At 42.8% G+C, this 26,842-nt stretch overlaps 1 protein-coding gene across 1 annotated transcript in view; it reads right to left on the reverse strand.

The window, feature by feature from the left end:
- Positions 1–8,669: 8,669 nt before the first annotated feature.
- Positions 8,670–26,842, reverse strand: part of CDH17 (cadherin 17) — a 29,038-nt gene continuing 10,865 nt past the window's right edge. Inside the window, exons 8-18 of the mRNA XM_075085401.1 lie at positions 25,607–25,738; positions 24,640–24,790; positions 23,687–23,902; positions 22,365–22,441; positions 20,710–20,901; positions 19,279–19,523; positions 17,309–17,439; positions 15,866–16,102; positions 13,842–13,958; positions 13,619–13,735; positions 8,670–9,529 (exon numbers count right to left, since the gene is read on the reverse strand). Of these exons, the coding sequence (XP_074941502.1) occupies positions 9,411–9,529; positions 13,619–13,735; positions 13,842–13,958; positions 15,866–16,102; positions 17,309–17,439; positions 19,279–19,523; positions 20,710–20,901; positions 22,365–22,441; positions 23,687–23,902; positions 24,640–24,790; positions 25,607–25,738 (1,734 nt within the window). The 3' untranslated portion in view covers positions 8,670–9,410. The remainder of the gene's footprint in view (positions 9,530–13,618; positions 13,736–13,841; positions 13,959–15,865; positions 16,103–17,308; positions 17,440–19,278; positions 19,524–20,709; positions 20,902–22,364; positions 22,442–23,686; positions 23,903–24,639; positions 24,791–25,606; positions 25,739–26,842) is intronic.

Raw genomic sequence — 26,842 nt, forward strand, 5'->3', positions numbered from 1 at the left:
GTCATCTCTGAGCTGCTTTGTTCACAAGAGCATATTTGGTGACCACCATCCTTGGAGATGGATGTTTCCATGCAAGGATCCCCCACTGCCCACTGCCCTTTAGAGTATCTGGTTCCCTGTTGTGTCAGTCAGAGTAATTTCAGGCTGAGGCCCACACTCATTTCTTATACCTGGTGGTAAACCCTAAGTCTTCTAAATGTAATTTTCAAATTCCTCTACATCGCTCTGTCAATTAGTCCCCTGCAATGGAAATCAGTGTTAGGTAACACCATTGCCTTCTCAAAGTTTATCAAAGTGAAGTGGTGTACACCTAACCCTTGACCACACTTGCTCAGGACAATGCCCTCCATGCTTTCACTTTCCAGGGTGCTTCTTTGTCAGCTGGGGGTTTCCTCCCCGCTTCCACTCTGCACTTACTGTCTCCACTTGAATCCCCAATGCAGCAAAGCTGATCAACCACCATGCCAAGAAAGTTTGGCAAGAACATCTGCATTTCTTCTCCTTGAAAGCCCTTAATTTTTCAGCTGGCAGATAAGTGTTGGAAGTCCTCAAACCACAGACCTACTTGCCACTGTTATCTGAACCTGATTTCAGATAAAGCACTGACGCACGCTGTGTTTTCTTGCCCAACTCTACAACAGTCCAGGAAAGACTGTAATGTTTCACTGCTTAACCTTTTTCTGTTTGATCACATCCTCCTCATTTTCCTCCCCCATTAGTCATTATCCATGGTCATGATGGCTTTATAGTCAAACACCTTACCAAAGAGTAATGCCACAAGCTCCCAATATCCACAAGCTAGGAAGGGTTATGTCATTGCCATCTGCCTGGGCCTTGAAGATGTGACCCAGGATATTTTGGAGACCTGCACTTTCCTGGTCCAGCACCTGTAGGCCAGGCAGAATACCCAAGCACTCCTCAGAAGCAGACTCAGCCATAGGCTTAGGGCTCGTAGGCATTGGTGACTGCTCCTGATCAGCCTCTTTACCCTGCTCCAGCCATTCTCTTCCCTACCTTCCTTGCTTTTGAGGTTTCCTGACATTTTCGTGACTTCAGACTACACCCCTGCGTTCCCATTGGATGCACAATGGTCAAGGATTATTGATGTTTTGGATCATGACCTGGCCCTCAACCCTGGGCCCGCCCTGTCCACAGTTCTACCTTGGCTTTGGTCCCAGCCTGTTGTGATGCAAACCCTGCCGTCTACTTATACTACTCTTGCTTTCCTCCAGGTTCAGCTGGTCCACTCTACATCCTTGGTAACACACATCATTTGTGACATGTTTGCCTCTTTTCATGTCACCACCTTCTGAAGGTACAGCGGTGCACCCTGAGAATCAGTAATGCCATTGGCAGGTTGATTATAGTCATTCTGCTGCGAACATCATATAACAACAAAAAACGGCACAAGTAGAAGTAGCATAAGGAACAGCAAGATGACGAACTGCTTTGTCTCCCATACATGTTAGGTTTTACAGGGATGTTTCCTGTGGAAGAGTTTTATGGAAACACTTCTTTGTTAAAACTGCCTCCACCTAACATTGCCCCATTCGGCTTAAAAGCACCTTCAGAATATATTTGAGTTTTACCTTATTTTATTCCTCCTGTTGTGTGCTCTGATGACACCCTTTGATACTTCTTTTGGAGAGGGAAGCCCTGTTTTATACTATAGTGTTAGAAAGTGGGACGCCACAGGGAGCGTTGGCAAGAACTCAATTTTCAGGCAAGTATTTTGGGCAGTTGCGGTGGTGATGGTGGGTAACTTCTGAAGAGAAGACATAGGTCTTACTGTGGGAATTTAAAACTCTCCGGACCATGGTAAAATGCTGGTATGCAGTGCAACAGAAAGCTAGCAGAGTTTGTTTAAGACTCTCAGTGATATGAAAACTACTGACGCTGTTTGAATAGCCACAGGCCTGTCTGAGGGGCCAAGACGCTTCCTAGCAGCAAATGAAAACACTGCAAAAGGAAATGAATGTGCTTTGTGTGTATGCAGGAATGCACATCAAAGGCAGATGGAGACTGGGTGATAGGCCCTTGCAAATCAAACAGGCTCTGGAGATTGCTAGTATCAATAATATTTAAATGTTCAGGGTATCTTTCACTCCAAATATTCTGGGAAAGTGGCTATCGTCACAGCTCTGCTGTGATAACGCCTCCCTGAGCCCTGGGAAAACAGCTCTTTCCACATCCCTGCAAACTGAACATACTTTACATGGCACCCACCGAGTCATTCGGCATCTTGGTAGCTCTGGCCAAGCTCCCTCCCTCCCCAGCATCACTGCTTTCCCAGGCAGGGCTCCTTGCTGCTCCAGGGCGCTCTGCTGGGGCAGCCACCCCACCTTCGGCCACCACACTACCACTTTTGTTCATTGCTGCTTATGTCAGGCATTCACTTAGTCCATACAGAGTTGTCTTTGTTTTCAGAGCCAGGTAAGCCATCCACGCAAACAGCATGAAAGCAGCTGCTTGGTGGCTTCAGCCCTGCAAGGGAGCGGGAGGCAGGGTCTGCCTGAGCTGGCAGCGTTGCCGTAGTGCCGGCGGGAGCAAGCCAGCAGCCCAGCAAGGGCTCTCCAGGGGATGCCCACAGCCCTGCGCAGGTGATGTAATTCCACAAGTTGACTTAAATGGCATTTCTCAGTAGATCTGTCTTTTGCAGGTGAGGCATGCAAGTGGCAGAGAAGACATCCGCTTTTGTAAGTACAGCTTATAGCTTTCAGGAGCTAGGCCTTAAAATAATGAGACAAGCACATGGGCTGACGTCTGCAAAGCAAACAGGTGACCAACGCAGAAGAGCCTCGGGGAGGGGATATTGTAACATGCCCTAACTTGGGGGCATCAGAGTCCCACTGTCTCCGGGGTCACCCTCTCCTACACATCCACGAGCTCTGGAAAGGTAAGAGATATTAGCAAGTGACAAACCTGCAAGTCCAACATCCAGGATGCTCTTAAAATACAAGACATTTATAATGGAGTTGTTAGTACAAAATGGTTTACTAAAGCTTGAACTCACATAGCCAGAAGCTTGAGCAAACACAGTCACCGTCTAGGGCTTCCCATGTGTCCCCTTCTCATTTCCTTCTTATCTTAACTAATTAGACATAAATCAGCTTTCTTTTGGCTTCAGCTCCAGTGATGTAAGTATGTAGCAGGATGCCCTTTCTTTTATTCATTCACCCTGTTCTGCTAGCCTACACTGACAGCCTGACTGACACAGAAATAACAAAGTCTTCTTAGCTGTGCCTCACTTGAAAGAAGAGAAGTGCACTGTGCATCATGGAAAAAAAAAAAAGGGCCCATCAAAACACTTAATGACTGGGACCTAAGACAATAAACGTAAGGCTCTAAAAATTAGACTTGGCAAAAAGTATTCCAGATAAAATCAATAAGGGTAGGATAAGAATATATTCACACAAAATATTTCCTGGGGAAATGGAAAAAGTTTCATAAGAGTAGATTTTAACATCAACAGAGCTATCCAAAGGGCAAGAAAAAATCTGTAGCCTTTCAGATGTTGGCCAAAAATGAAAGAAAAACAGGCGCCTTCTCAGTCAGGTCTGGCAGCAGCCTCCAGCAAAAGGAGCTCAAGAGGGGTGGCAGCTGGAAATCCCCCAGGTTCTGAAGCCAGTGGCACTTGCTGCCTCTAGCCCTTCTGCAGCCACCAGACCTGGAAGGATGTATGTCCATCCTGAAGTTCAGCGACCTCCTTCCAGGTAGGAAAGACAGTGGTGGTTCAGAGGAGCTGCGCAGCATTCAGGCATGGCCACTTACGCAGGTCTTCAGCTGGCGCTCAGAGTACTCTTCTGCTCTCATTTTTTGGTATGTCTTGCTCAGTGCTGCCTTCTTGTTCCTTCTGCCCTCTGATGCTTTCCCACCATCACCTCTTCTGGTAACCCTTCACTGAACAAGTTGAATGTGTGAAAGCAACACAGGACCAGCTGTGCCAGTCGCTACCTCTTGTTAGTCTGCTCAGCCAGCTGGGACAAGCTGGTGTTGAAAGCTTTCTTGAGTTATAACTCAGGTAAATCAAGCCAGTAAATCTTTACCGGCTCCACTCTATAACTGCTAGTCCTCCACTGCCTTCCCACAATAATGGCCTTTCAGTGCTGAGCGAGGACAGACAAGTTGCTTTGCTGGGAAGGGACAAGCAGCACGGATGAGCTTGCTGCACTGTGCAGAGGGATGCAATAAACCTTCCATCAGTCTTACCTGAGGAAATGTCCTGTGGGCTCAGCTGTTTTGTCACTTCAGCTTTGCCAAGCAAAAGAAATAATTCAAATGTAGGAAATGTAGTTCTGCAATGAAGACCTCAGGGTGCGAAATATTCAAAGGGATTGTTTCTGGCAGGTGGAGAAATGACAGAAGGTGTACCTATACTGACTGTTAGCAACTGGACGCCAACTCCAACTCTGCACCTGGCAATGGGATTATTACCCTAGAAAGTGCCCCTGGTTTCTATCTTCCGGAATCTATTCTTCCTGCTCAGTTCTGAGAACCAGGAATGACGTGCTAAACCTACACTTCCCTAGAGGACTTGCAAGTGTTAGTTCTGAGGAGCAGTGCACTGGAAGAGGAGGTTGTGGAAACACAATTCTTGACCATAGTCAGGATTAATTTATGTCTTATGGAATGGTTCAGGAATGGCAAGAGGAGTCCACTTACGATACTGATATAACCGGATGAACTGGATGTAAGTATGCATGCAGCTCATGGCAATAATAGTTGTCATCTTCCCAGCTGCAAATGCATGACACTTCTTCCCCTTGAGCTCATCTGTGGCATAATATCCTTTTGCAACTGTACTCATTGCCTATCTCTGGCCCCCAAGCTGTAAACAGAACATGCTTGAGTAGTTCATCTCCCTGTGCTGTACAATCTTTCGCTCTCAGTGGAGGAACAGGCTGTTCAGCAATGAGTTCAAAGGTCTGCTGCTGGTTTCCTTTTAATCTTCTGTTTTGCTTTTGGAATATGCAATTAAAAAGCTGTAAGTGTTTTTCCTGGCTTAGGATCCTTGACACAGTGATGCTGTCCATCTTTCTGAACATTTCCATGGTATTTTACTGCAGTAATGGATGCTCACATACCTCATTGTAACCTTTTGGTCACAGGCTGCAGTGCATCCCTTCTCTAAGCTCTGTCCTGTTGTTGCAGCAACCTGTAGCTCTAGGACTTTGTCTTGTAGTTTAAGCTACAAATTTCTGGTTTCTCTGTTCAAGGCCCAAAGTCAGCCAACAGGGAAGGAGGACTTCTCTGAGGGGGTGAATGCCATTGAAATAATGTTTAGAAACTGGGCACAAAAACTCTGGTGTCTCAAAGGATTGGTAACTCTATGGATTATGTTGTTCCTTGCTCTAGTTTGCACAAAAAGTTAACTAATTTCAGCTCCCAATTCTGGCAAATATGTAAAGTCTTCTCAAACTCCTAGTGAGGTGCACCTAGGATTAGCTGCTACACAGAGGGAATGGGAGATCATCCATCCTCTTTGAGCCAAAACCTCTTCCCTTTTACGGGTCAGCTTCCTAGCCCCACCTGAGTGCTCTCTGTGCTTCTCCACATGATGCTTGCCTACCCCAAGAGCACAGCTCTCGCTACAGAACTGTTTTATGCATGAAGACACACTTCTCCCTGCATTCCCCAGGTACAGAAGACCCCTGCTGTCTGAAGGGAGTCTGTCCCTCTGCCAGTGCCAGTGTCCCCAGCCGGCTGGGCAGCGCTGCAGTCCCAGCGATGCTGCTGGCACGCAGCCCTCCCCACCCATCACCATGCTGCTGGGGGCTGCCTTATCTTTATCCCCATTAACAGACAAAACAGTAGCTATGTGTGGTGGGTACAGCCTTGTGCGTTTGATCGTGTGAGCAGTGCTGATGAACTATACTTCAAAACATGGTTTTTTTCCCCAAGAGCTGCCATTCTGTGACATTTGTTCTATAAACCCAGATAAAAATCTTGTTCATACTTTCCATGTTTGTATTTACAAAAGAGTTGAAAAGTAGGCATAATGACAGTTTAATTAATGAATGTCATTAATCCCGGAGATAACCAAACCCCTCTAATCTTGTAAAAAAGAATTAGAAAGCACTGAAACATCTTTTGCTATCTGTGAACCTTGTAATGAGATGTTGCGTGCTTGGAGGAGGAGCCATGGAAAGGAATAGTGCCAGAGGACATATTCTCAGCAGATTTCATCACCGGACTTCTTGTGTGATATTGTTCTTGGCAGAAAGGTTGTAGCTGGAGTCCAAAGCCATCAACACTGTTTTCAAAAATTGTTCCCCTGCTATCAGTGTATAAAGTTGTTCTAATAATTTGTGGCTATAAAGTAGGAGAGCTTCAGCTTCTCTACCGTTGTCTAAGTATCATGCACTCAACGCTCTAATTCAGTTTTAAAATCTGCAGACCTTACTAGTTTCTTTGTAGTGAATCATGTACGCGTGCAAATCATGCTGGTATGCCATACCTATTATTCAAGCATAAAAATCAAATATAAGCCAATATTTCAAAGTTGTTTAAAAAAATGTGGCCAACTTCAGAGAACTATTTTTTGGAGGTTTGTGCTAAATTCTGTTTTCAGTGCTGTCTGCATCTTTACACTTTTACATGTAAAGTGCAGTTTATGTGTTGTTAGTTCTTCCCACGAAGTGTCAGTGAAACTGCTTTGGAAAGTGCAGTGACTAACAGACATTGACAGCTCAAAAAGAAGTGCTCATCCTTTAAAACTTGAATTCAGAGTAAAATGTGATGTACAAGGGCAAAACGTCCTAGTATCTGCCGCTCCTTCAGGGACCTGGGAATGAGCTGAGGCTGGTGGGAAGCATGGTGGGAAGGAACAATAATAAGTATTGCTTCTCTTCCTCTCCAGAGACCCAAAGAAAACTGACTTTGTCCTCTGGAAAGGAGGCCGGAGGCAGCAGTCTGCTGCGGGGGGGAGGGTTAAGGCTGGGTAAGAGCTTTTGTCTGGCTCCCAAGAGAGACCGAACCACGGGGGAGCCAGAACAGGACTGGGTTAAATAAACCCCTGGAGGGCTGGGGGGGAATTCCTGGCAGGCAGGCAGGAGGAGGGTGAAGAAAACAAGAATATTTGTGGCAGGGTTGGAAATTTTTTCTTTCTTTCTTTCTTTTTTTTTTTTAGGGTAGGACTAATGCACAGTGCAAGAAACATTAAGAAGTGCCTGGTGCTCCAGCCACAGGTTAGCTAGTGGCTGCATTGCTTAGGTAATGCCCATGCATGAACATGGCACATTCCTCAACTGCAGGGGACTTTGGGCAAGTGGGGTGGGGAAGGACGTGCAGGTCAGTAGTGGGGTGAGGTGGTCAGGGTGCTGCAGGCCCTGGCTGTGCTCTGCTGCAGGCAGGAGCATGGGCTGTCAGTGGTCATTGCAGCAGCAAGAGAAAACGTGCTCAGCCCTTAGAGATGCTTGCCCAGGGCAGCCACCACAGAGGCAGCATGCCAAGGTGGCTTCATTCAGACCTCACCTACTACTCATGAACCACTTTTCGTAGATTAATGCCTGCAGGAGGCATGATCCTCAATGCACTGAGAATGAAAGTCTTCAAGACTGTAGACATGGTCAAGACCCTGAGGAGAGGGAACTTTTTTACCTGTCTTGGAAGCTCTCCTATCCTTCAGGCTAGGGGCATCTGGGCAATGAATTACCCATGAAACACAAGAAATTGCAGCAATGCCTCTGTAGGCTGAGGAAAGGGATAAGGTCATGACATCAAACTACCCATGAATGTAGGTAAATAAGACAAGTAAATTTTTGACCTGTCTCCAGAAAAAAAATTGCTGAAAATAGGAGATGCATTTGGGTAAAATGAGCAAACAGAAAGACGGGTCAGGGAGATAAAGCAAAGTGGAACTTCTGTACATTTTCCTCATCTTCAGATAAAGCCGTATTGGTACACACAAGCACAATGACTCCTGAACTTTGGCTCCTTTATTTATAAAACAATATACTAAACCAAATCCCTGGATACACTGACGTAACTGAATGTCATACTTTCCAAATATAATGGATTGCATTCCCATCATAAAATAAATACATTCCAGCAGTGAGCCCCACAGCAAATAACAAAGCTTTAACAGCTGGGGAAGCTGGGGTAAGAGGTACAACAATTGGGTTGTGTTGCTGAAGCCCAAAAGCAAAGTTTTTGCTGGCAGCATTCTAGGAAAACCTATTATAATGCAATGCTACCAAAAAAGTGCTCTTTTCTTTCTAGTTTTGTGCTGCATGCAAAAGCTATTAAAAAAACTCCTGCATAAACAAACATACTCTTTTCCATATGACCTTTTCTTCAGTGTTTTCAAAAGTATATTGTCTTTTCAGTTTAACACAATATTTGTCAGCTTTTATTTATAGCTTAAAAGAAAAGCCTCCCTCAAATTGTCATCAGAAATGCCCTTCTATAGGCATGATCTTAGGAGAAAGGCTTTCCTTCTTTGAGTGCCATCCTGGGCTCAAATAGGTTTTACTGACACCAAGACACAAGTGTCTCCAGCAATCATTGCATCTTGAATCAGCTGGACATATATCATTCTGGCCTGAGAGCCATTTTTAATCTGTATTATGCAAAAGTGAGGGTTAAATACAATAGATAACCAAGCAGCAATGGTTTGCTTTCATGCACTCTCTCTCTTTTTAAAAAAAATAAAATCAGCAAACACTAAAACCTTTAAAGAACCTTTTTATTCTTATCCAGTGCATAGTGGGGAAAAACAATAGTTGCAGCAGTATGATAAAAAAGCACACTACCCAATTCCACATGACTCAGTGTATTTTTTAACTTGGAAACCATAACGAAAGGCCAGGGTGCCTCACAAACTGGTTATACTCTGTGGATATTAAAAATGAAAGACTGAAATGTCACATGGCTAGTGAATATCGCTAGCACAAATTCACCAACATCACTTAAACAGGAATGACCCAGGGCAGATTACAGTTTGCAATGTTTGGGAGCTCCTTTGCTGAGGATCAGAGAGGTTCCTGCAACTTCACGGGACATCTTCAAATGTAGCACAGGACTTTATTCCCGATTCTGCTATTCAGTAACTTATTGATATGCAAAAAGCCAAAGATGTGCAGTTAGATAAAATGTAGTCCTCTGGAAAGTCCATATTTACTTCAGCTGCAAAGAAAGAAGGCTGGTCCCATGTCCCTTGCAGAAGCTCAGCATTTGGTGTTGTCATGAGTTAACACTTCAGTCAAAGATGATATTCTTATTAATGGCTGCTGCTGAAGTGTACGTACATTTTTTGTTTTGTGACTGAATAGTATTACCTGCAAAAGTGAGGACAAAACTCTGGGAGGCTGCTTTTACATGTTTGTATCCTCAGTTTGTGACAGTACACTTCGGGGCTTTGGGAGCTACAAAGCTGACTCCTTCCCAACCCAAAGGGTGTTTTTGTCTCTTCATGAAACAGTCAGAGGGCGACTGAGTTCAGCCTTATCCTTTACATCTTCCTGATGGCTCTTGTTTTCTTTTTTCTGTTTGTTTTTCATGTGAAAAAACACACCCCCTATAATGAAACCTGGAAAACAGAGAGCACTCATCAGTACAGGGAAGAGAAAACTTTCTGAAAAGGTATTTCAGCAAAGGATCTGACACCCGCACTGCAATATCCATACTGCTTTACCTCTTGAACAGAAGCAAATGGCTTTGGGGAATGACTATGCAGCGTTCAACCAACAGCATGTTGAGGGACCTGAGGCACTGGTGGGCAGGATCAGATGCCTCAGTGCTCAGGAGGCTTCCCCAATGGAGGACTTCTCCTTTAGAATCTGACCAGATGGCAAAGTGTCTTTTTTAGCCCCCACCCTTTTGAGCAGTGATTTGTCATGTTTGTCATGAACCGTACTCCCTGTTTTTTTTGCCCCCAATGGAATGGCAACTCCATCACAGCAAAGCTGAGACTACTGACAGCAAAATTCTTCTTCAAGAACTGCTTGGTATCTGTTAGGAATATCTGATGGACCCCAGAGATCTGTGCACCTATGGCCAAGAATGACTGAAATATTCTTTTGGCCTGGATTAGAAGTGCCGTTACCCTTTATCATTACTTGTCATATTCAATCTAAGGCATCTAGATGTCTTCATATGCATTCATACATATATATATGAATATACGAATGTCATATATGCAAATTATATGTGTAAATATATAGTCTTATCTTTTTAAATCACGAGCTTGTTACACTGTATGTAAATTTATTTCCTCTTTATCAGTGTTAGATTATCTATCATTTTCACCATCTCTTTGTTCCTTTACTAGAGTATATAGGAGTGTATAGTATATAGAGTATATAGGAGTGCCCAGCTGCTCCTTTTGCCCCGTTCATTGCTCTGAATATCTGCGCTGTAGCTGTTCTTATTTTACATTCATTTTTGTTCTGAGTAGTTAATCAAGGAACATGCCTAGTATCTGCCACATTATATTTGTTCTCCCACCCGCTTCTCAGTGGGAGAAATACCTTCCAGGAGAGAGGCTTTGTCTTAATGAGAGAGTTTCTCCCATCAGAATGCATTGGCTGAGGATTTGGGTGTAATTTTTGTTTTGTATTTTTTTTCCAGTGTCTATGATCTGTTTGTTTTAAAGAAAGTAAGACTACAGAGGATCCTTGCTCTTGGAATGAAAGGTGCTGAAGTCTGAGAGAGTCCTTAGCTCATGCAGGAGTTCATTCTGGTGTCAGACAGGCCCCCAGGAGATGGCTGGTTTTATGGTCATATGTTCTGAGCTTCAAGGCCAAACTCAGTGATTGTAATCTCCCCAGGTTTCATAAAATCTTTAGATACTTCTCAATGTTTTTTCCTTGCCCATCTCCGATCCTCGTTGAATCCACTTGAGAGGCTATCATCTGATTTTGCCTTTACAGTGAAAAAACTTGCTATTGAAAAAACCTACATATTCATTTCAGGAATTCTTTTAAAAATCCTTTATGAGATTCATGCACTGTGCTTTGTAAAAGTCATAAAGCAGTAGCAACTTTTACTGTGCTCTCTGAAGCTGATGAGCTCTCTTGTAATGAAAACATCTTTGGTCAGTTATGCAACATAATTTTCACTTAAATGTGGCACTGTACTAAGTGAAGAATCAGATCAAGGCATTGTGCAGAAATAAGTGATGTGAGAAGCTTGAACTGAGATGATAAAAATGCAGTTAGAGGGGTTTCTCTGTCAGTCACATGGTCTAAGTATGGCTTCTTATTTTAAGTTCTTTGAAGCTTTTTCCCTCTTTTTGTCTTCAAAAGGCAAACACATATGCATCACATACGCATTGGCACTTTCTCTTGCTTCTGGGGCTTGTGTATTACAAAAGAAAACACAGAGCTTTGGTTTTGTCTTTTCAGGCACTGAACTTGTTCTTGGGGGCTCATTCTCTTTTCTTTTAGAATTGAAGTAATGGTAACTTACATAAGTTCTTGGGTTTCTTTTTTTCTTTTATCTTCTAATTTAATTAGACTCTTTTGAATATGAGGTCTGTAAGGTATTTAATTCCTTTTCTTTGATTTTCCCCATGGGTCTTTCACACTCCCTTCCCTTTCTATAGCTGAGCCACAGTTTCCCAGTCTGGCTCTTGCGACCATCACGTTCAAAAATCACAAAGGACTGAGCACTGAATCCTTCTTGCTCTTCACTTCCTAGGGGACTGGATCCCATCAACAGTCATGCTCACTACTTTTGCCCTTATGTTGACAAATTGAATCCTGAAGGAACTAGAGCATGTTATGGCAGGACCCCTCTCGATCATCTACCAAACGTCTTGGGAGTCTGGGGAGGTCCCTGCTGACTGGAAGCTAGACAATGTTATTCCAATCTACAAAAAGGGAATGAGGGAAGACCCAGAGAACTACAGACCTGTTAGCCTAACCTCAGTTCCTAGAAAAATTATGGCTAAGATGATACTGGGTACTACTGAAAGGCATTCCTTTCAGGAAGGAAACGCGTCCAGAGGAGGGCAACAAAGCTGGTGAAAGGGCTGGAAGGAATGTCCTGTGAGGAGCGGCTGAGGACTTTGGGTGTGTCTAGTTTAGAGAAAAGGAGGCTGAGGGGTGACCTCATTGCTCTCTACAGCTTCCTGAGGAGGGGAAGTGGAGAGGGAGGTGCTGGTCTCTTCTCCCTGGGATCCAGTGACAGGACACATGGGAATGGTTCAAAGCTGTGCCAGGGGAGGTTCAGACTGGACATTAGGAAGCATTTACCGGGAGGGTGGTCAAACACTGGAACAGGCTTCCTAGATAGGTGGTCAATGCCCCAAGCCTGTCAGTGGTTAAGAGGCATTTGAACAATGCTCTTAATAACATGTTTTAACTTTTGCCCTGAAGTGGTCAGGCAGTTGGACTAGATGATCATTGTAGGTCCCTTCCAACTGAAATATGCTGGGTTGCATCAAAAAGGGCATCGCCAGCAGAGATAATGAAGTCATCATCCCACTCTACTCAGCACTTGTCAGGCCACACCTGGAGTACTGTGTACAGTTCTGGTCCCCGCTATACAAAAAGGATGTGGACAGGCTGGAAGGGGTCCAGAGAAGGGCCACCAAGATGATCAAAGGACTGGGAAGCCTGCCATACGAAGATAGGCTGGGAGAACTGGGGTTGTTCAGCCTTGAGAAAAGGAGGCTCAGAGGGGATCTCATCACCATGTACCAGTACTTAAGGGGCAGCTACAAAGAAGGTGGAGACTCCCTTTTTACACGGAGTCACATGGAGAGGACAAGGGGGAATGGGCACAAGTTGCTCTTGGGGAGATTCTGATTGGGCACCAGAGGGAAATTTTTCACAGCGAGGACAGTCACCATTGGAATAATCTCCCCAGGGAAGTGGTTGACTTGGCCACATTGGACACCTTTAAGAGTCATCTGGACAGGGTGCTGGGCCATCTTGTTTAGACTCTGCTCTTCCCAGAAAGGTTAGACTAGATGGTCCCTGAGGTCCCTTCCAACCTGTGTGTGATTCTGTGATTCTGTAGTCTAGTCTAGTCTAGTCTAGTCTAATATGAAAAAAGGTTTTTTCTTGTTTTGGAAAAGGTTTTAAGCTACTTGTTGAATTGCATCAACTCCTGCCTATAAAAACATAATACTGTTCACTACTGCTTAGCAATATAACTGGACTTTGTTCATGTAAAAGCCAGTTTCCCACAGCTTAAAACCATTCTCCATATGAAATATGGAAACCTACGAAGCTGAAATAGGTGAATAAAATAATAATTGTAGGCTACAGGTATAGACATTGTAAGAATGACATCCCTGGATGCTTCACTGTTTTCACTGTAATCTGGAAGCCAAAGACAAGGCTCCCATGCCTTCCCTGACAGAGAAAAGGCAGTAGGCAGCAATGAAGCAACAATATGCTACAACCACAGCATTTCCTTCTGTCATAGCTGCTTGCTGTGCCATTGCATGTGCATTCAGAAGCACAGGCCAAAGAAAGCTATACCTATGACCAAAAACTTACAAGTTTGCAGCAATCATGATACACAATCATTAAATTGTCCATCTTTTGCCCATTCTGCAACATTCATAACATCTCTTCGTGAAGTAAGTGAATCAGTGTCAGAAATGCAGCAGCACTATCATATGTCAGAGACCTGGCTTCAAATCAACCAAGAAGAAGTGACCTACCAATGACGAGCATGACCCCAAGAAGAATCCCAATTGCCTGGCCAGCGCTTGGACCAGAGTGCTCACGCTGGACTGGAACAAAACATGATTTTTCACTTGAACACTTGCAGATGTTTACTGCAAAAAGAAATGCCATGAAATTAATGAGAAGTTTAGCAGTCCAGTTTGGTTAGTCATAAATGTAACTGTTGTGTTGAAATAAATAGTTCTGTGCATTGTATACCTTTAAGATTCACTTTTCTTTCCAAAGGTGGTTTCCCATTGTCCTTAATTATTACTGGAACACTATACACGTTTTCTTCAAAGTTAGTGTGTTTCGGAGAGAGGTAAGCATGAGTAGCTGTAAGCAGGAAGTGGAACATTCATGTCAGCACAAGAAAGAAGTTTAGCTCAACATTCATACCCACTGCAAACACTCTTTTTTAAGGCTGCTTTGCACATGACGGTAGTTCCTCTTTTCCCCATGTCTTCCCAGGTCTCATTGGTTTTAAGTCAAAAGGGAACATCTGAATGCCTACTCCAGCCTCCAAAATAGTATGGTCAGAGGATTTCCTTCCTAATTTCTACAGGAGGCCAAATCTGATCTTGAGTAGTGCTACACTGATAGCGTCACATTTAAATCAAGAATATTACCCCATACTCATAGAAGCCTTAACCATCTTAATTTGTTCCCAAGAAAACTTAGTAAGGCAGACCATCCTTCTACATCTAAGACTCCTTAAAACTTGGAGAAGTAAGACTATAACAGCCATTGGGCTCAGACCAAAGGTCTATTGATGTCAGTATCTTATCTCTAGAATAACTGGGGATTACAGTAAAAAAGCGAGCAGGCATTTTATTTTCTCCTAATGGTCTCCCAGCCTTCAACTACTTTCAGTTCAGGGACTTCTTGAGCAAGATGTAATTTCTTGCTTTGAACTTGTAGAAACTTTCTAGATACTCAGCAGCCTGTGGCAACAAGTTCCAGATTCAGCTATGTCCTCCTATCTGCACTTGAAGTTCCCAGGTTTGTGTACTGGAAGAGAAGGCAAACTATGAACCTCTGGCCACCCTGACAATAGCATTCATGATTTTATAGACCTCTATTGTATTTTTTCCCCTACTCTCTTCCAAGCTAAATAGTGCTTACTTTTTGCTGCTTCCACACTCTTCCTTATATCAGGCTACTCCATAACTCTGATTATCCTTGTTTCCCTATCTGAACCTGTTTCCTGTTCTACCGCATCTTTCTGGAGATGGAGAGACCCGAGTTCAAAATTTGAACAAATCATGGATTTATACAGGGGCATAATGATGTTCTCTGATTTCTTCTCTGGTCCTTTCCTAACAATCTCCAATATTTAATCTGCTTTTCTGAACACTACTGATAATTTGATCTCACATTTTCATGGAACTGCTTACAGGTCTCACTCCTGACTTGTAATGGCCAGCTCAGCACTCATGATTTCAAATGTGAATTTGGGAGTCTGAGGTTTATTTGAATCTGCCATTTTATTGTTCAACCAACTTAGTATTGCAAGGATAGTCTGCAGTTCTTCACACTTGGTTTCTAATCAAATAACTTTGTATAATAAGCGAACTTTGCCTCCTCATTACACATCCATATTTATTGACCTACACAGGTCCTACCTAAAATCGCTTTGGAAAACCACACATGAACTCCCTTCAGTGCAAGAGCTGACCATTTATTCCAACTCCTGAATTTTAAATAGTTACTTATCCTTTCAAAACTTGTCCCTCTCACATTGTGGCAGCCCAACTTTCTCTAGTGGGACATTTCATCAAACGTTTTTTAGGAATTCAGGCAGGATTTATTGGCCAAGCACTTATCCATGTGCTTACTGACCCCCTTCAAAGAACTCCAGTTGGTTCATGAGGCATGACTTCCTTTCACACATGAAATGTCATAAATAGACCATTTGCGAACTGCTCAGTTTCTTTACAAGAAGTGATTTGTGTTCATTTAAACACACAGTATTTTATTCTTACATGTTTCTTCTCTTGTAAGTACCAGTGAAATTTCAGCTTGCAACATGCTAGATGTAAGCTCTTGAAAAAAATTATTAATGACCTAGGTGTTCAAATAAATACATGTCAAAATACATCTAGTTTCTCAAAAACATATATTTTTTCTGCATGGAACACTGGATATGCAATAGTAGGAATGAAAAGGAATTCAATAGTTCTTTATATTTCCCCGAGTAGTTAGTGTCCCATATCATTATAAGAATAGCTTTATTAACTTACCATTAAATTTTGAGATTTCCCAATTATTTCTTGTATTCATGTCATCCGCGAGAGAAAAATCAAATGTTGAAAAATAGATCTGTTCATCAGGATCAGTAGCTTGAATGAAAGTTCTCTCTCCTCCACTGAGTGGGTGGCAGAAGAAAGGAAGATAATCCATAGCTAACTGTGGAGGGTTGTCATTCACATCACTTAAGTGTAGTATCAAGGTTGTTTTGGACTTCTGAGCTGCATTATCTGTAGTGTTTAACAGAATGCCAGGTTACACACATGTCTTGGACTTACATGCCGGGTTGTTGCATTTGCCGTTATTGTATAGGTACACCATCAGGCAGGCAGTGGGAGGTGGTATTTTGCCTGCAGGTTGAAGCGGCAAGGTCTCACAAAGTCCTGAGGGACTCATGGTAGTTGCCACTACTTTTTAAGGTATGGTTTATTTAGCCCCAACTCTTGCTAACTACAGAACACTATTAAGTGAAAGAAGGCAGATAGACCATTGTATCTAGTAAGCAGTCACATCCATCATACCTGGTAAGCGGTCACATCCAAGGTGACCAGCACTCTTTGGAGCATTCTTAAGCATGCTTAAGCATGAAACTCCTTAAGTTTCCCAGCTCTCTTCTATATATAGGAAAAGCAAGTCAATATTCTGCCTTGGAGCCAAGGCAAGGGTCTCAAGAAAACCTTTCAAAGTGCTATAATTTCTCCAGCTGTTCCTGTAGGAACAGCCCCACTCCACCTCAGTGTTCAAGGAAGCACTCCTTTTTCCTGACATACAGGAACTGCATCTTTACCCATCTCCCCTAAAACAGTGGCCAGCATTAATTTTTATCTATGTTTAATAAGGGAAATCTAGATTTATACCTCATTCAATCAGATATAGTCCAGAGTTTGTAACCCCTAATCAAGGTAAATCATGTAACGAAATCTCCCCAGATAGACTATCTGAAAAAGTCTAACAGCTGGAATTAGGAGCCCTAATATTTTTCAGATGAATTAATATATTAGTTTTATTCATAATAAAATGAAATAAAATAACACTAAAGGTACGAGGTTGCAAGTTACTCTCCAGGTATGTTTTCAGGAAGCCTAAACATACACACAAGAAAGAATAAAACCTTTATAGCTATAGAGGAAAAGCGTGGCAGATGATGTTGATGCTGAAAATACTGAAGAAATTCTAACATCTATATGTCATGTAGCTCATGCAAATATAATGGCATATGATAGCTAACTTCATGAAAGCTATTTTAATCCTCATTATCTACAACATCAAGATTTCTTTTAAGATAGTTAAATTCTTAAGAAATATATATTTCTAAGGATACATCACAAGTTTCTGAACTTTTCATGGGTTTAGTCATGGGGATTATGATAATTCCTCATAAAGCAATAAGGGCAGGGAATTCCTCTGTGTGTATATGTAGTTGTTTCATCACTTACTTAGCTCTGACGCAACGACATCAACTGTGTATATTTCTTGCTGCTCTCTATCCAAAGTGGAAGCAGTGTATATCTGCCCAGTGGTTGAATCAATCCTCAGCCATTTCCTTATGTCACCTTCTAAGGAGTATCTTTGAAAAGAAATAAGAAAAAGTCACATATACTATTCCAAATCAGGAAAAAATGCTGACAAAGCAAATACTTCTTTACTGATTTTAGGCTAGCAGCTTGATTACAATTGTACTCAAAGACAGAGTTCTTGGAAGAGTCCCAGTACTACAGCCAACGAAGAGAGACAACAGAGGAAGGCAGGCCAAAATCATTGAGAATAAAGACTGATAGCAGAACCGTTGGAATGCCACTGCTTCTCCAGCCTGTGTACCGCAACTCCACCTTCCTCCTAACTGCAAAACCTGGGGTGTTCCTGAGCTTTTGGTCCAGAAGTGTGCTCTGTCCCAACTCCATGTCCCTCTCTCCCTATCACTTCTCCCATGCCTTGATTTTGACGGGAGCACAAGCCAAAGCCTGGGGGGCAGAGGGAGCAGTGCAGCTAGGCACTCTTTTTTGGATAACCAAGGGGCCAGGACCCTGAGGTAGGCTACAGTGGTCATCTGCTCTCCATCTGAAGCAGTCTGTAACTACCATCAGGACAGCCTTGGAACAAACAGTGCTTTAAATATCACCATATAATTGCTTTTATATTATTGTTTAAAAAAAACCCAAGGTGTCTACATATTTACTTATACAAATTTAACCATGAACATGACCCAGCTAAAGCACAGGCATTTGCTTGAGTAGATGTGATGCGACCTTCTTGTTCAACGCTTTTGTTCTTTCAGTACTCCTTGCATTATAAAGAGCATGCTGACATGCTTGTACATCTTTTATTTTTATACTTTTTGTTTTATGTCCTTTAACCTATTTTTTAGCAGAAATGCAGTTTATGTAAATATAAATTTCTGTCATCTGTCTCTGTCATAATCCCCCAGAGGTTGTGGACTATGTGGCTCACTTTCAAACCAGTTTGACAGAAGACCAAACATGTTAAATTCCCAAAAATTAAGGGAAAGTAGAAAGCCAGATGAGAAACCTCTGGGAATAAAAATCCATGGGACGCCTAACAGTCATATTCTGCAGCTCCAATAACGACTTGGTGTTTTGCTGAATTTTAGTTAAATTTGAAGGACTGTTTGTTTTGGGTTGATCTGTTCAGCGTCCCAGCTGGGAATCGTGCAGCAAGAGCCACAAATAATTCTTCTATCCAGCTCTACTGTGTAAGGTATATTTACACCATGCAACAGAGCTGGCAGAGATTCAAGGTGACTGGCCACACAACATGGCTTTGGGCCACCAAATGAGCCAGTCTGAAGTTTTGCACCCCACTCATAAGCATAGGAGCTGTCTTGCAGAGAGCTTTACATCCTCAGTGGAAGTAGGCCTATAATCTTTGGCAGTTGGAAAATAAAATTAATTAATTGCCAATTATAGAATTGAACTCACTAGACATTGTGTGTTTTGGTGGAGGAAAAAGTCCTGTGTGGTTTTCTGTGTGACATGAAAAGCAGCTATTGTCCTACTCGTTCCTAGGGGTATGCAGTATATGCTTCATTCATTTGTTAAAGGCATTATGGATACGGAAACCCTGCTATTCTCCCACCAGCTCTGCCTTTTTCCTGGAGACATATATTGGCTTTTTTCCCTTTTAGTTTCCTGCTTCAAGGGCCCCACTGGCTGATGCTTGTCACAGCACAGATAGAAAGCAGGTTAGAAAAGCACTGCCCAGCAGTATGCTGCAGGTGAGTCACCAGCTACCACTCCACCAGACCTCCACCTTCTAACAGGAGGTGAGACTTCTGTAAAAAAGTCTTTGCCTGCATGCCAAGAATTGGGCATGTCTTTCTTGTACCTCTTTTAGAGCAATTTTTCTAGATCCCAAATTCCATAAATAAATCATGGTCACTCTTTTTTACCGTACAGCAGCCCCCTCAGGATCATAGGCCTCCACCGTCATGACCAGTGTATTGACAGGAATATCTTCAGGCACTTCTCCTCTGTAAACTGTCTTGTGGAAAACAGGTGGCTCATCCACATTTGTTACGAAAACTTTAAACAAGGTAAGGGAGCTTGAGTTGTACTGCACGTCTGGCACCAACGGTTCGGGGTTTGTGGCGTTGATCACCAGGTTGTACACTGGAGCTGCTTCAAAATCAAGAGCCTGAATAAATTAGAAAAAAGTGCTTTTACCAATGGCCCTGTTGCTGCTGGGAGCTCCCATGGGAAACCACTAAGACCCCTCTTCTCAAGGAGGAGGTTGTATCCCAGATAGATACAGGGGTTTGGAGGCCTCCTCAGCAACTTCATTTCCTAAGAATGTTGCCACCTGCCCAATTAAGTTTAATAACTATAACCTGCTTACAAAAATAGTATTTATAGCTCTGTACGAGAAGACCTCCAGTGACCTCTGGGTGACAAAAGTCATGTGAGGGTTGTTACACCACAGAGTTTCTTATAATTGCCTCCTTGGGAAAAAATTATGAGGTTGAGCCTGAAGATGGTCCACCAAATGCTGCATCTGCCTGCCCTTGGCCCAGCCAGTGGCAGGTGAACTGGATGCAAACATGTCACTCCTTGGAAAATGAGTGATAGGTTTTCTGGACCTGTAATTCAAGGGCCTTCAAGAAGGCTAATATCAAAGGGAGAACACTTAAGCTATTGAAATTCATGGATGCAGCAGAAAGTGTTCCTTATATTCCAGTCTCCGGCACTCAACCTATGAGATATATCATCACCCACCGCAGTATGTGCTGACTTTGGCTTTGTCACAGCTAATGTTTGCCTCAGCAGGAACAAACTGCCTCTCCATCCTGACACTGAGACATGCTGGTCTCACATGCACCTCCCACTGCAAAAGCCACCAATGGCTAGCAGGGCAGAGTATCTGCCCTGTGACAGTCCATCACCATGACCGCAGCCCATGGAAGCATTTAACTGGCTTTCTGTTTTCCAGAAATGCTGCTGCAAAATTACTCAAATAAGTCCTTCTTCTGTTCTTTCTTTTTGGTATGTAAACACGTACGTCATTGGCCAGAGCCTGCTCTGGCGGAGAAGGGGCCAGCAGCAAAACCAGTGGAGGGAGCGGCTGGTGGCAGTGGGTGGGTAGGGGACAACAAAGGCAAGAGGACAGCTGTGCCTGAGCACCGCACAGGCACGGTGCCTGGGCCCAAAAGTAGGGCCTCCTGCAGTCTGCACCACGGTCTTCACCCCACCAGCAGCCAAACACCCCCCTCTGCAAATCACCAGGGTAGTTACTGTTTATGACAAATACATACACACGCACATACACACATATATAAAAATATATGTGTATATATCTATAAAAAATAATAAACCCTTCTATTCACCTTTTTAATCTTGACGAACCCGCGGTTTGTTTCAGGATCTGTCTCTATGGTGAATGTGTTGTTTGGATCTCCTTCCTTCACTTGGTAAATGATGCTGGAGCTCCCTGTGGCAGGTTCATCTCCATCGGTAGCTTGAATTTCTAATATCACTGTTCCTACTGGGAGATTTTCTGCAACAGTCACATTGTGGTACTGAGGAGAGAGATATGGTTGAAATATGACATACTGAGCACCATCTACAGATAAAAACTTGAGCACTACAATAAGCTTGCAACCCACAAGCACAGATGTATTTTAATCCACAGCAGCTGTGTGAGGAAGGGAAGTGGTGGGGCCACTTCACAGCAGAGACATAACCAGATTAGAGGGATGTGCAAAAGCATTGGTGACATGCCTTGCAGCAGTACAGGTGAGCTACCTCGCTGCCCATGAAACCAGGGCTGCAAGATGGGTACTAGAGCCTCTGCAAAGTTGCTATATCCCCCTTTTTAGCCATACATTTATCAAAGGTGGTGGGATCTCTGTCAGTGGGTAAGCTACTAGTATAGCAACAGTCCCAAACCTTTACCTCCTCTGTTGAAACCACTCCATGTTCATGCCATGCTCACAGCAGTAGGGACAATACAGCTCCTCTGTACCCAGTGAGCACCGTAGCCACTGACTGTTACGTATTTAATTGCTCCATGCACCATAGAGTGTGGCCACGCTAGCAGCCCAGCTCCATTTACTCTGTTTGATGTGTGCCCTGACTGAGCAGTCTCATCTTGAGACCAGGTCGTGGACTGAGACCTTGAGGTGAGAAAGTCAACAACCTGCTATGTAGGCACCTAGTCTGCATGTGTCTAAGCTCCTGTTTCATCAACAGAGAGCTGGGCAATGCAGTCAGCAAAGGCAAAAAACCAACACAGCTTCCCCAAGAGGACACCTACACCTGATGGGCCGGACAGCTCTCCTAAGCCCATCACCTATATTGCCTACAAGTATGGTGGGAGCTTAGACACCTAAATGTAGGCATTCCAGCCACTACATGTCTGCAGGGAGGCTTGGGCCAGCAGGCAGAAGTCACAGAAGGTCTGCAGAACTTTCTGCCAGATGTCAGCACCTCCACCAGAGGAAGAGGGAAGAGCCTGACACCCATTACAGAACCAAGGGCCGAACAGGTATGTGTATGCGCATGGATCACTGGACCATTGTTTCTGATTAAAGCAAGTAGTGTCTTTGATTTCCATTCACCTTCTGGCTTTTCTGGAGACATGAGTATTGTGTATGGGAGGGAACTTGGGAGATGCTAGCTTTTTTCCATTTAGCTATTTTAATTAATTTTAAATCTTTTTCTTCCCCGTTTCCCTCCAGAACTTATATTTCTGCAATAAACTGCTTCAATAGAATGATTTATTTCTGTAAACAGTTTCCCACTGAGCAAATTACCTTATATTTCAGAATTAACTGTGAGTCAGTCCCACTGTTCATTGTCTAGAGAGAGCTTATATGCAGGCTTTGCAGTGACATCTTGCCTTCATTTCCACTAGTGGATTGCTCTGTTACTTGTTCTGTAAATGGTTAGTTTCCCATTGACATACTATAGACATTGAACGTGTGCTCCAACATTTGTCAAAAGTTATTGGGACATCAAAAACGGTGTTTGAAATACTCACATCTGATTTTTCAAAGATGGGAATCTGATCATTGATGTCAATGACATGTATTTGCACGTCACAGATTGTTTGGAATGCTGCATGGAAAGAGAACAAACAACGTCACAACAACCCTTCTCCCAAAAATAACTTTCCTCCAAAAGGGTTCACTGTGAGCAAAAGTGACAGCTGCCAAACTGCCCAAGCCAAGCAAAGTCCTGCTGTTGTAAGAAGCACTTGATCTCAGTGACAACCTCACTCTCTATCTTACTATTCACCTTCCCAATTTATTCAGCATTGTCCCATCCTGTTCCATTTCATTTCCCTCACTTTTTTTAACCATATCCCTTTACCAGGATGATGATAGCTATGAACTGTGTAAGCTTTATCAAGATCACATTTGCATGTCAAAAAGTAAACCCTGGATTGTTATGCTACCTTGTCCTCTTGGTGGGCCATCAGGCAGCACCCTCATTTTCATTACAGCCAGACTTAAACTTCAGATCTATGTAAATCTAAGCACTACCTGAGCAGGGACACCCATAGCGATGGGAGGGTTGTGATTTTAAAAGCATACTCTGTCTGGTTGTGTGCAACTCACATAGCTGGATTTTAGTGTTTTACGGACACGCTTCATGAGCTGAAAATTAAGGAATATTCTAAACAAAACTGTTTGAATGGAATTCAAAAAAAATTGAAAAAAAAATTAGCTCTTCCCTTTGCAAGGTTTTCATATCATCTGCCCAAGTGATGCTATTTAATTTACAGACATGTTACACTGCTTTCTTTACATGCTAGTTTCTCCATCCACAAGTTTTGCCACAAAGCTTTAAGCTTTAGTATGGAGTTTGTTTTCCTTTCCATTCAGAGAACCACAAAGGACTCCTGGGAACTTACATAATGGACAAGACTCTTTCTGAAGATTAATTTCAGCTCCTAATCTTTTAAAATACGTTATCTGGACTCTCTGAGCAGCTGTGTTTAATTTCTTGATTTTTTTCAGTGAATCCATCTGAAAGATTTTTGGGGAAAACCACAGTCATGATCTCTTAATTTTTTTTTCCCATGGAAGGAAATCTGTTACTGGAGTACTTGTTAGCAAGCTTCCCAATTTACCCATGCTCTGCCCTAGAGCTGGTTTCCTTCCATACTTGTGTTATGAATCATGATTAACCTCCCTGCATCTCGAGAACAAGGCAGTACCACGCCAGAGCAAGCCAGCTCTCAGTGCTCCTGCCTGTCCTGTGAATCTTCCAGGTCTCCTTTCATCCCTTGGACACTGAGCACAGGGGATGTCAGTGCAAATAAAATTATTCCAATGTATAACGGCAGGTATTACATACCTGCATCTGTCACCAGCACCTTCAAGGAATAGTTGGATGCAATGCGCTTGTTTAAGGAACGGCTAGTTAACTGCAAAATCCCAGTGTCTTGCTGAATAAAGAACAGACTACTTGCAGGCACAGCAGGAACCTGACTTTTGATTTTGAACTGCAGACGAGAGTTAAGGGTGTCCTTCTCATCCATGTCTGTAGCAAGCACGGTACCAATATTACTTCCTATGGCAGAGGAGAGACCAGAGTCAGTGAGACAATGCAGTGGTCCATTCCTCTACAGACATACACAAACACAAAAGAGATACCAATGCAAAGAGTAGAGGGGCAATAAGAATGTAAATGTGTGGGAAACACTTAAATGGACACAATCATTTGTCTTCTGGGAGTTTTTCCTTTAGCATCCCAACCAGCTGTTTTGGGCTTGGGCAGTCCAAAAAGACTGGGTTATGTGTTTTGGTCAGAAGTGACTGTAACAACAGATACTTCAGCCTCGAAACCAAAAAACTGATGTGAAGACTTAGGGGCAGATTTTGGTAATGGTCCATTGAAATCAAAGGCATTATGCTGGAGGAGCATCTGTATGAGGGAAGATAGGCTCAAGCTGCTTTTAGAGCAGTATTTCTTATATTAGCAATAAAAGGGTGTTTTAATTTTTACATTCTAAGCAGTTGTCCAAAACTGTGGTTGTAGGAAAATGCAATTTTATATTTTAAATTGAACACTGTTTTTTGAGTAAGGGTCTTGGGTCTGTCCTCTCAAGATATTAAAATCCTTTACACATGAATTATTGAAGTGAAAACAACAGGGCTATTGGCACAGGAAAACATTTGCCTAGGAGAGCTACATTTTACTCTTTGGGATCAGAATTTCTAACTTTATTTGCACACAGCTGGAAAAAATAACAGGACCAGAATGATGTGTATAAATGTATAAATGTATAAAAGTAGCTGCTTTCTCACCTCCACCTTCATTTTCTTGAACTTCAATTTCAGTGAGGGCCTGCTGGCACACAGGGGGATTGTCATTAACGTCTTTCACAATAACATGAATTTGTAGAGGCTTGTCTACCAGTTCTCCCATTTTATCTTTTGTGATCGCAAAGAAAGTATACTGCAATAAGAATATTGAGATTAGATGTGTCGAATGTCCACAGTGACAATATTCTCTGATATGTTTGTTCAGTATTTTCACTCTGTTTAATTCAGAACTCTTCCATCACCCCTTAGTACCTGAGGTCTGAGTTCTCAAAATTTAAAAGTCCTGAATACTCCACTGCACTGTGAACTTGTTTTCACAAAAATTCAAGAAAAGCTGGAATATCTCATTTTTGCCACTTTGCAAATTCATCTGTCACATACAGAGATAGGATTCCTCCAGCATATTCGACCTCTGGCCTATTCTCTGCTCAAATTTCCTCTAAGAACAGAAAGGGACAGAGGATTTTCTGTTTAAAAGACCCCCAGATGGGGAACTTCAGGGTAACTTTACAGTTGCAACTGCAAACTAAACTCTGCTTCTGCTGTGGAGAGATCCCTGAGGACCCTGGGGTCTGGAGTAGAGGCAAAACATCCAAATCTCCTGCCCTCCACAAATGCCACTGCCTACCTCTTCCTTATGGACCTACAATCCTGCCATGGTTGGTCCGTGTTGTACATTATACATACACCGTGGGCAGTGATTGCTGCTGCCAGACCTGTGGAGAAATGTTGTAGGCTACCAAACTGAAGGCTGTTTACAGTGTAGTAGATGAATGTGCTTTCATATCTATCAAGTCATTTGCAAAGAGAAATGACAAGAAAAAAAGCTTTTATTTCTTTTTTTTCCCCTCTGTCCTTTCTAGTGAGCTTTCTTGTATTTACTCCCACACCAATAATTGGCTTCCTGCTATGGTCTCTCCCATCAGTCAGGTTTTATGTGTTTACTTACAGCATCCTTTTCTTCCCTGTCCAATGGTTCGGTCACATAAATAACCCCGTTCTGATCGATGGAAAATGGGAGCCTGGGCAGCTTCTCTTTTTCAAGAAGGTCATAAATTACATCTGGCTCATTTGAGCGTACCTAAAAACACAAAAATAAGTCAGGATAGGAAATCAGAGATGTAGACTGAGATTTAACAGGGATCATTTCTGGACCACAAACAGAAAAGACTGCATTCCTGTTAGCTTCTTAAACCAGAAAATTAACAGATTGTTAGGCTCTTGGGATGAGCTGCAGAAAACCAGACTGATAATCCACCCCTGCTCTCTGAATTGTTGTGGTGAAGCCATTTAACCTCAGTGTCTCCAAGTGTCCAGATGAGCTAGGACACTTATCTTTTTATGGAAAAGTTTTGGGATGTGGACCTAAACAGTAATACATGAGAAGAAAGTATTATATGTATTTGTATGTCTTGACACTCATTTATTCTGTCTCCTTACACTGTCTATTCCTGCCTGCTTTGGTTTATCTAATTCAGACATGTGGAACAAAACCCCAAATATCCAGTACCTATCTGCACGTATGAGTGTGCATGCACTTTACATGCATCAAAATCTGTGATGAAGGATCTTTAGTGGGGTGTTTCAGATTTAAAATGAAATGCAGTAAACAGACTGACAAATTAATGGAGTCAGTATTACTGTTCATGTTTTATACTGTATAGCAGCAACTGCATTTCATTTTTCCCTAGGCAGAATCAGCATGTCATTGGCTGCCACGTGAAATTATATACAAGTGACCCCAGAATGGGAGCACCATTGCATGCTAGCTTTTATTCCACCTGTTTTCACTCTGCACTTCCTCGGGCTGTCGCTGAGGCCAGTGGGAATAGCACCAAGACAGTTAGTCCTGCAAATAGGATCCAAGGAATCCTGCCATGTCTAAGGGATGACAACATTGGGCATGTCAGTGCCAAGGAATTTTTCAAAGTCAAACATTTCTGAAAGGCTGCTGGCCTGTTAGTTAATATTTACTGATGTATACATTGCTATCGGTCCGCCGTTATCAGCAAGATATTTTGCGTTTGCACTGTGAAAAGAGGAATACCGTGGGAAAGCTGGGTGCTGAAGAAGGGCATTTCAGTCCTTCCTAGGTACTTTTGGTACAGCAAGTGAGCTACATCACACAAAACTGGACACAACAAGCATCCCTGAGCGGGGGGGACTGCCCACAGCAGGGTTGCAG

This window comes from Phalacrocorax aristotelis, chromosome 2, assembly GCF_949628215.1.
Source record: "Phalacrocorax aristotelis chromosome 2, bGulAri2.1, whole genome shotgun sequence".
NCBI lineage: Eukaryota > Metazoa > Chordata > Aves > Suliformes > Phalacrocoracidae > Phalacrocorax > Phalacrocorax aristotelis.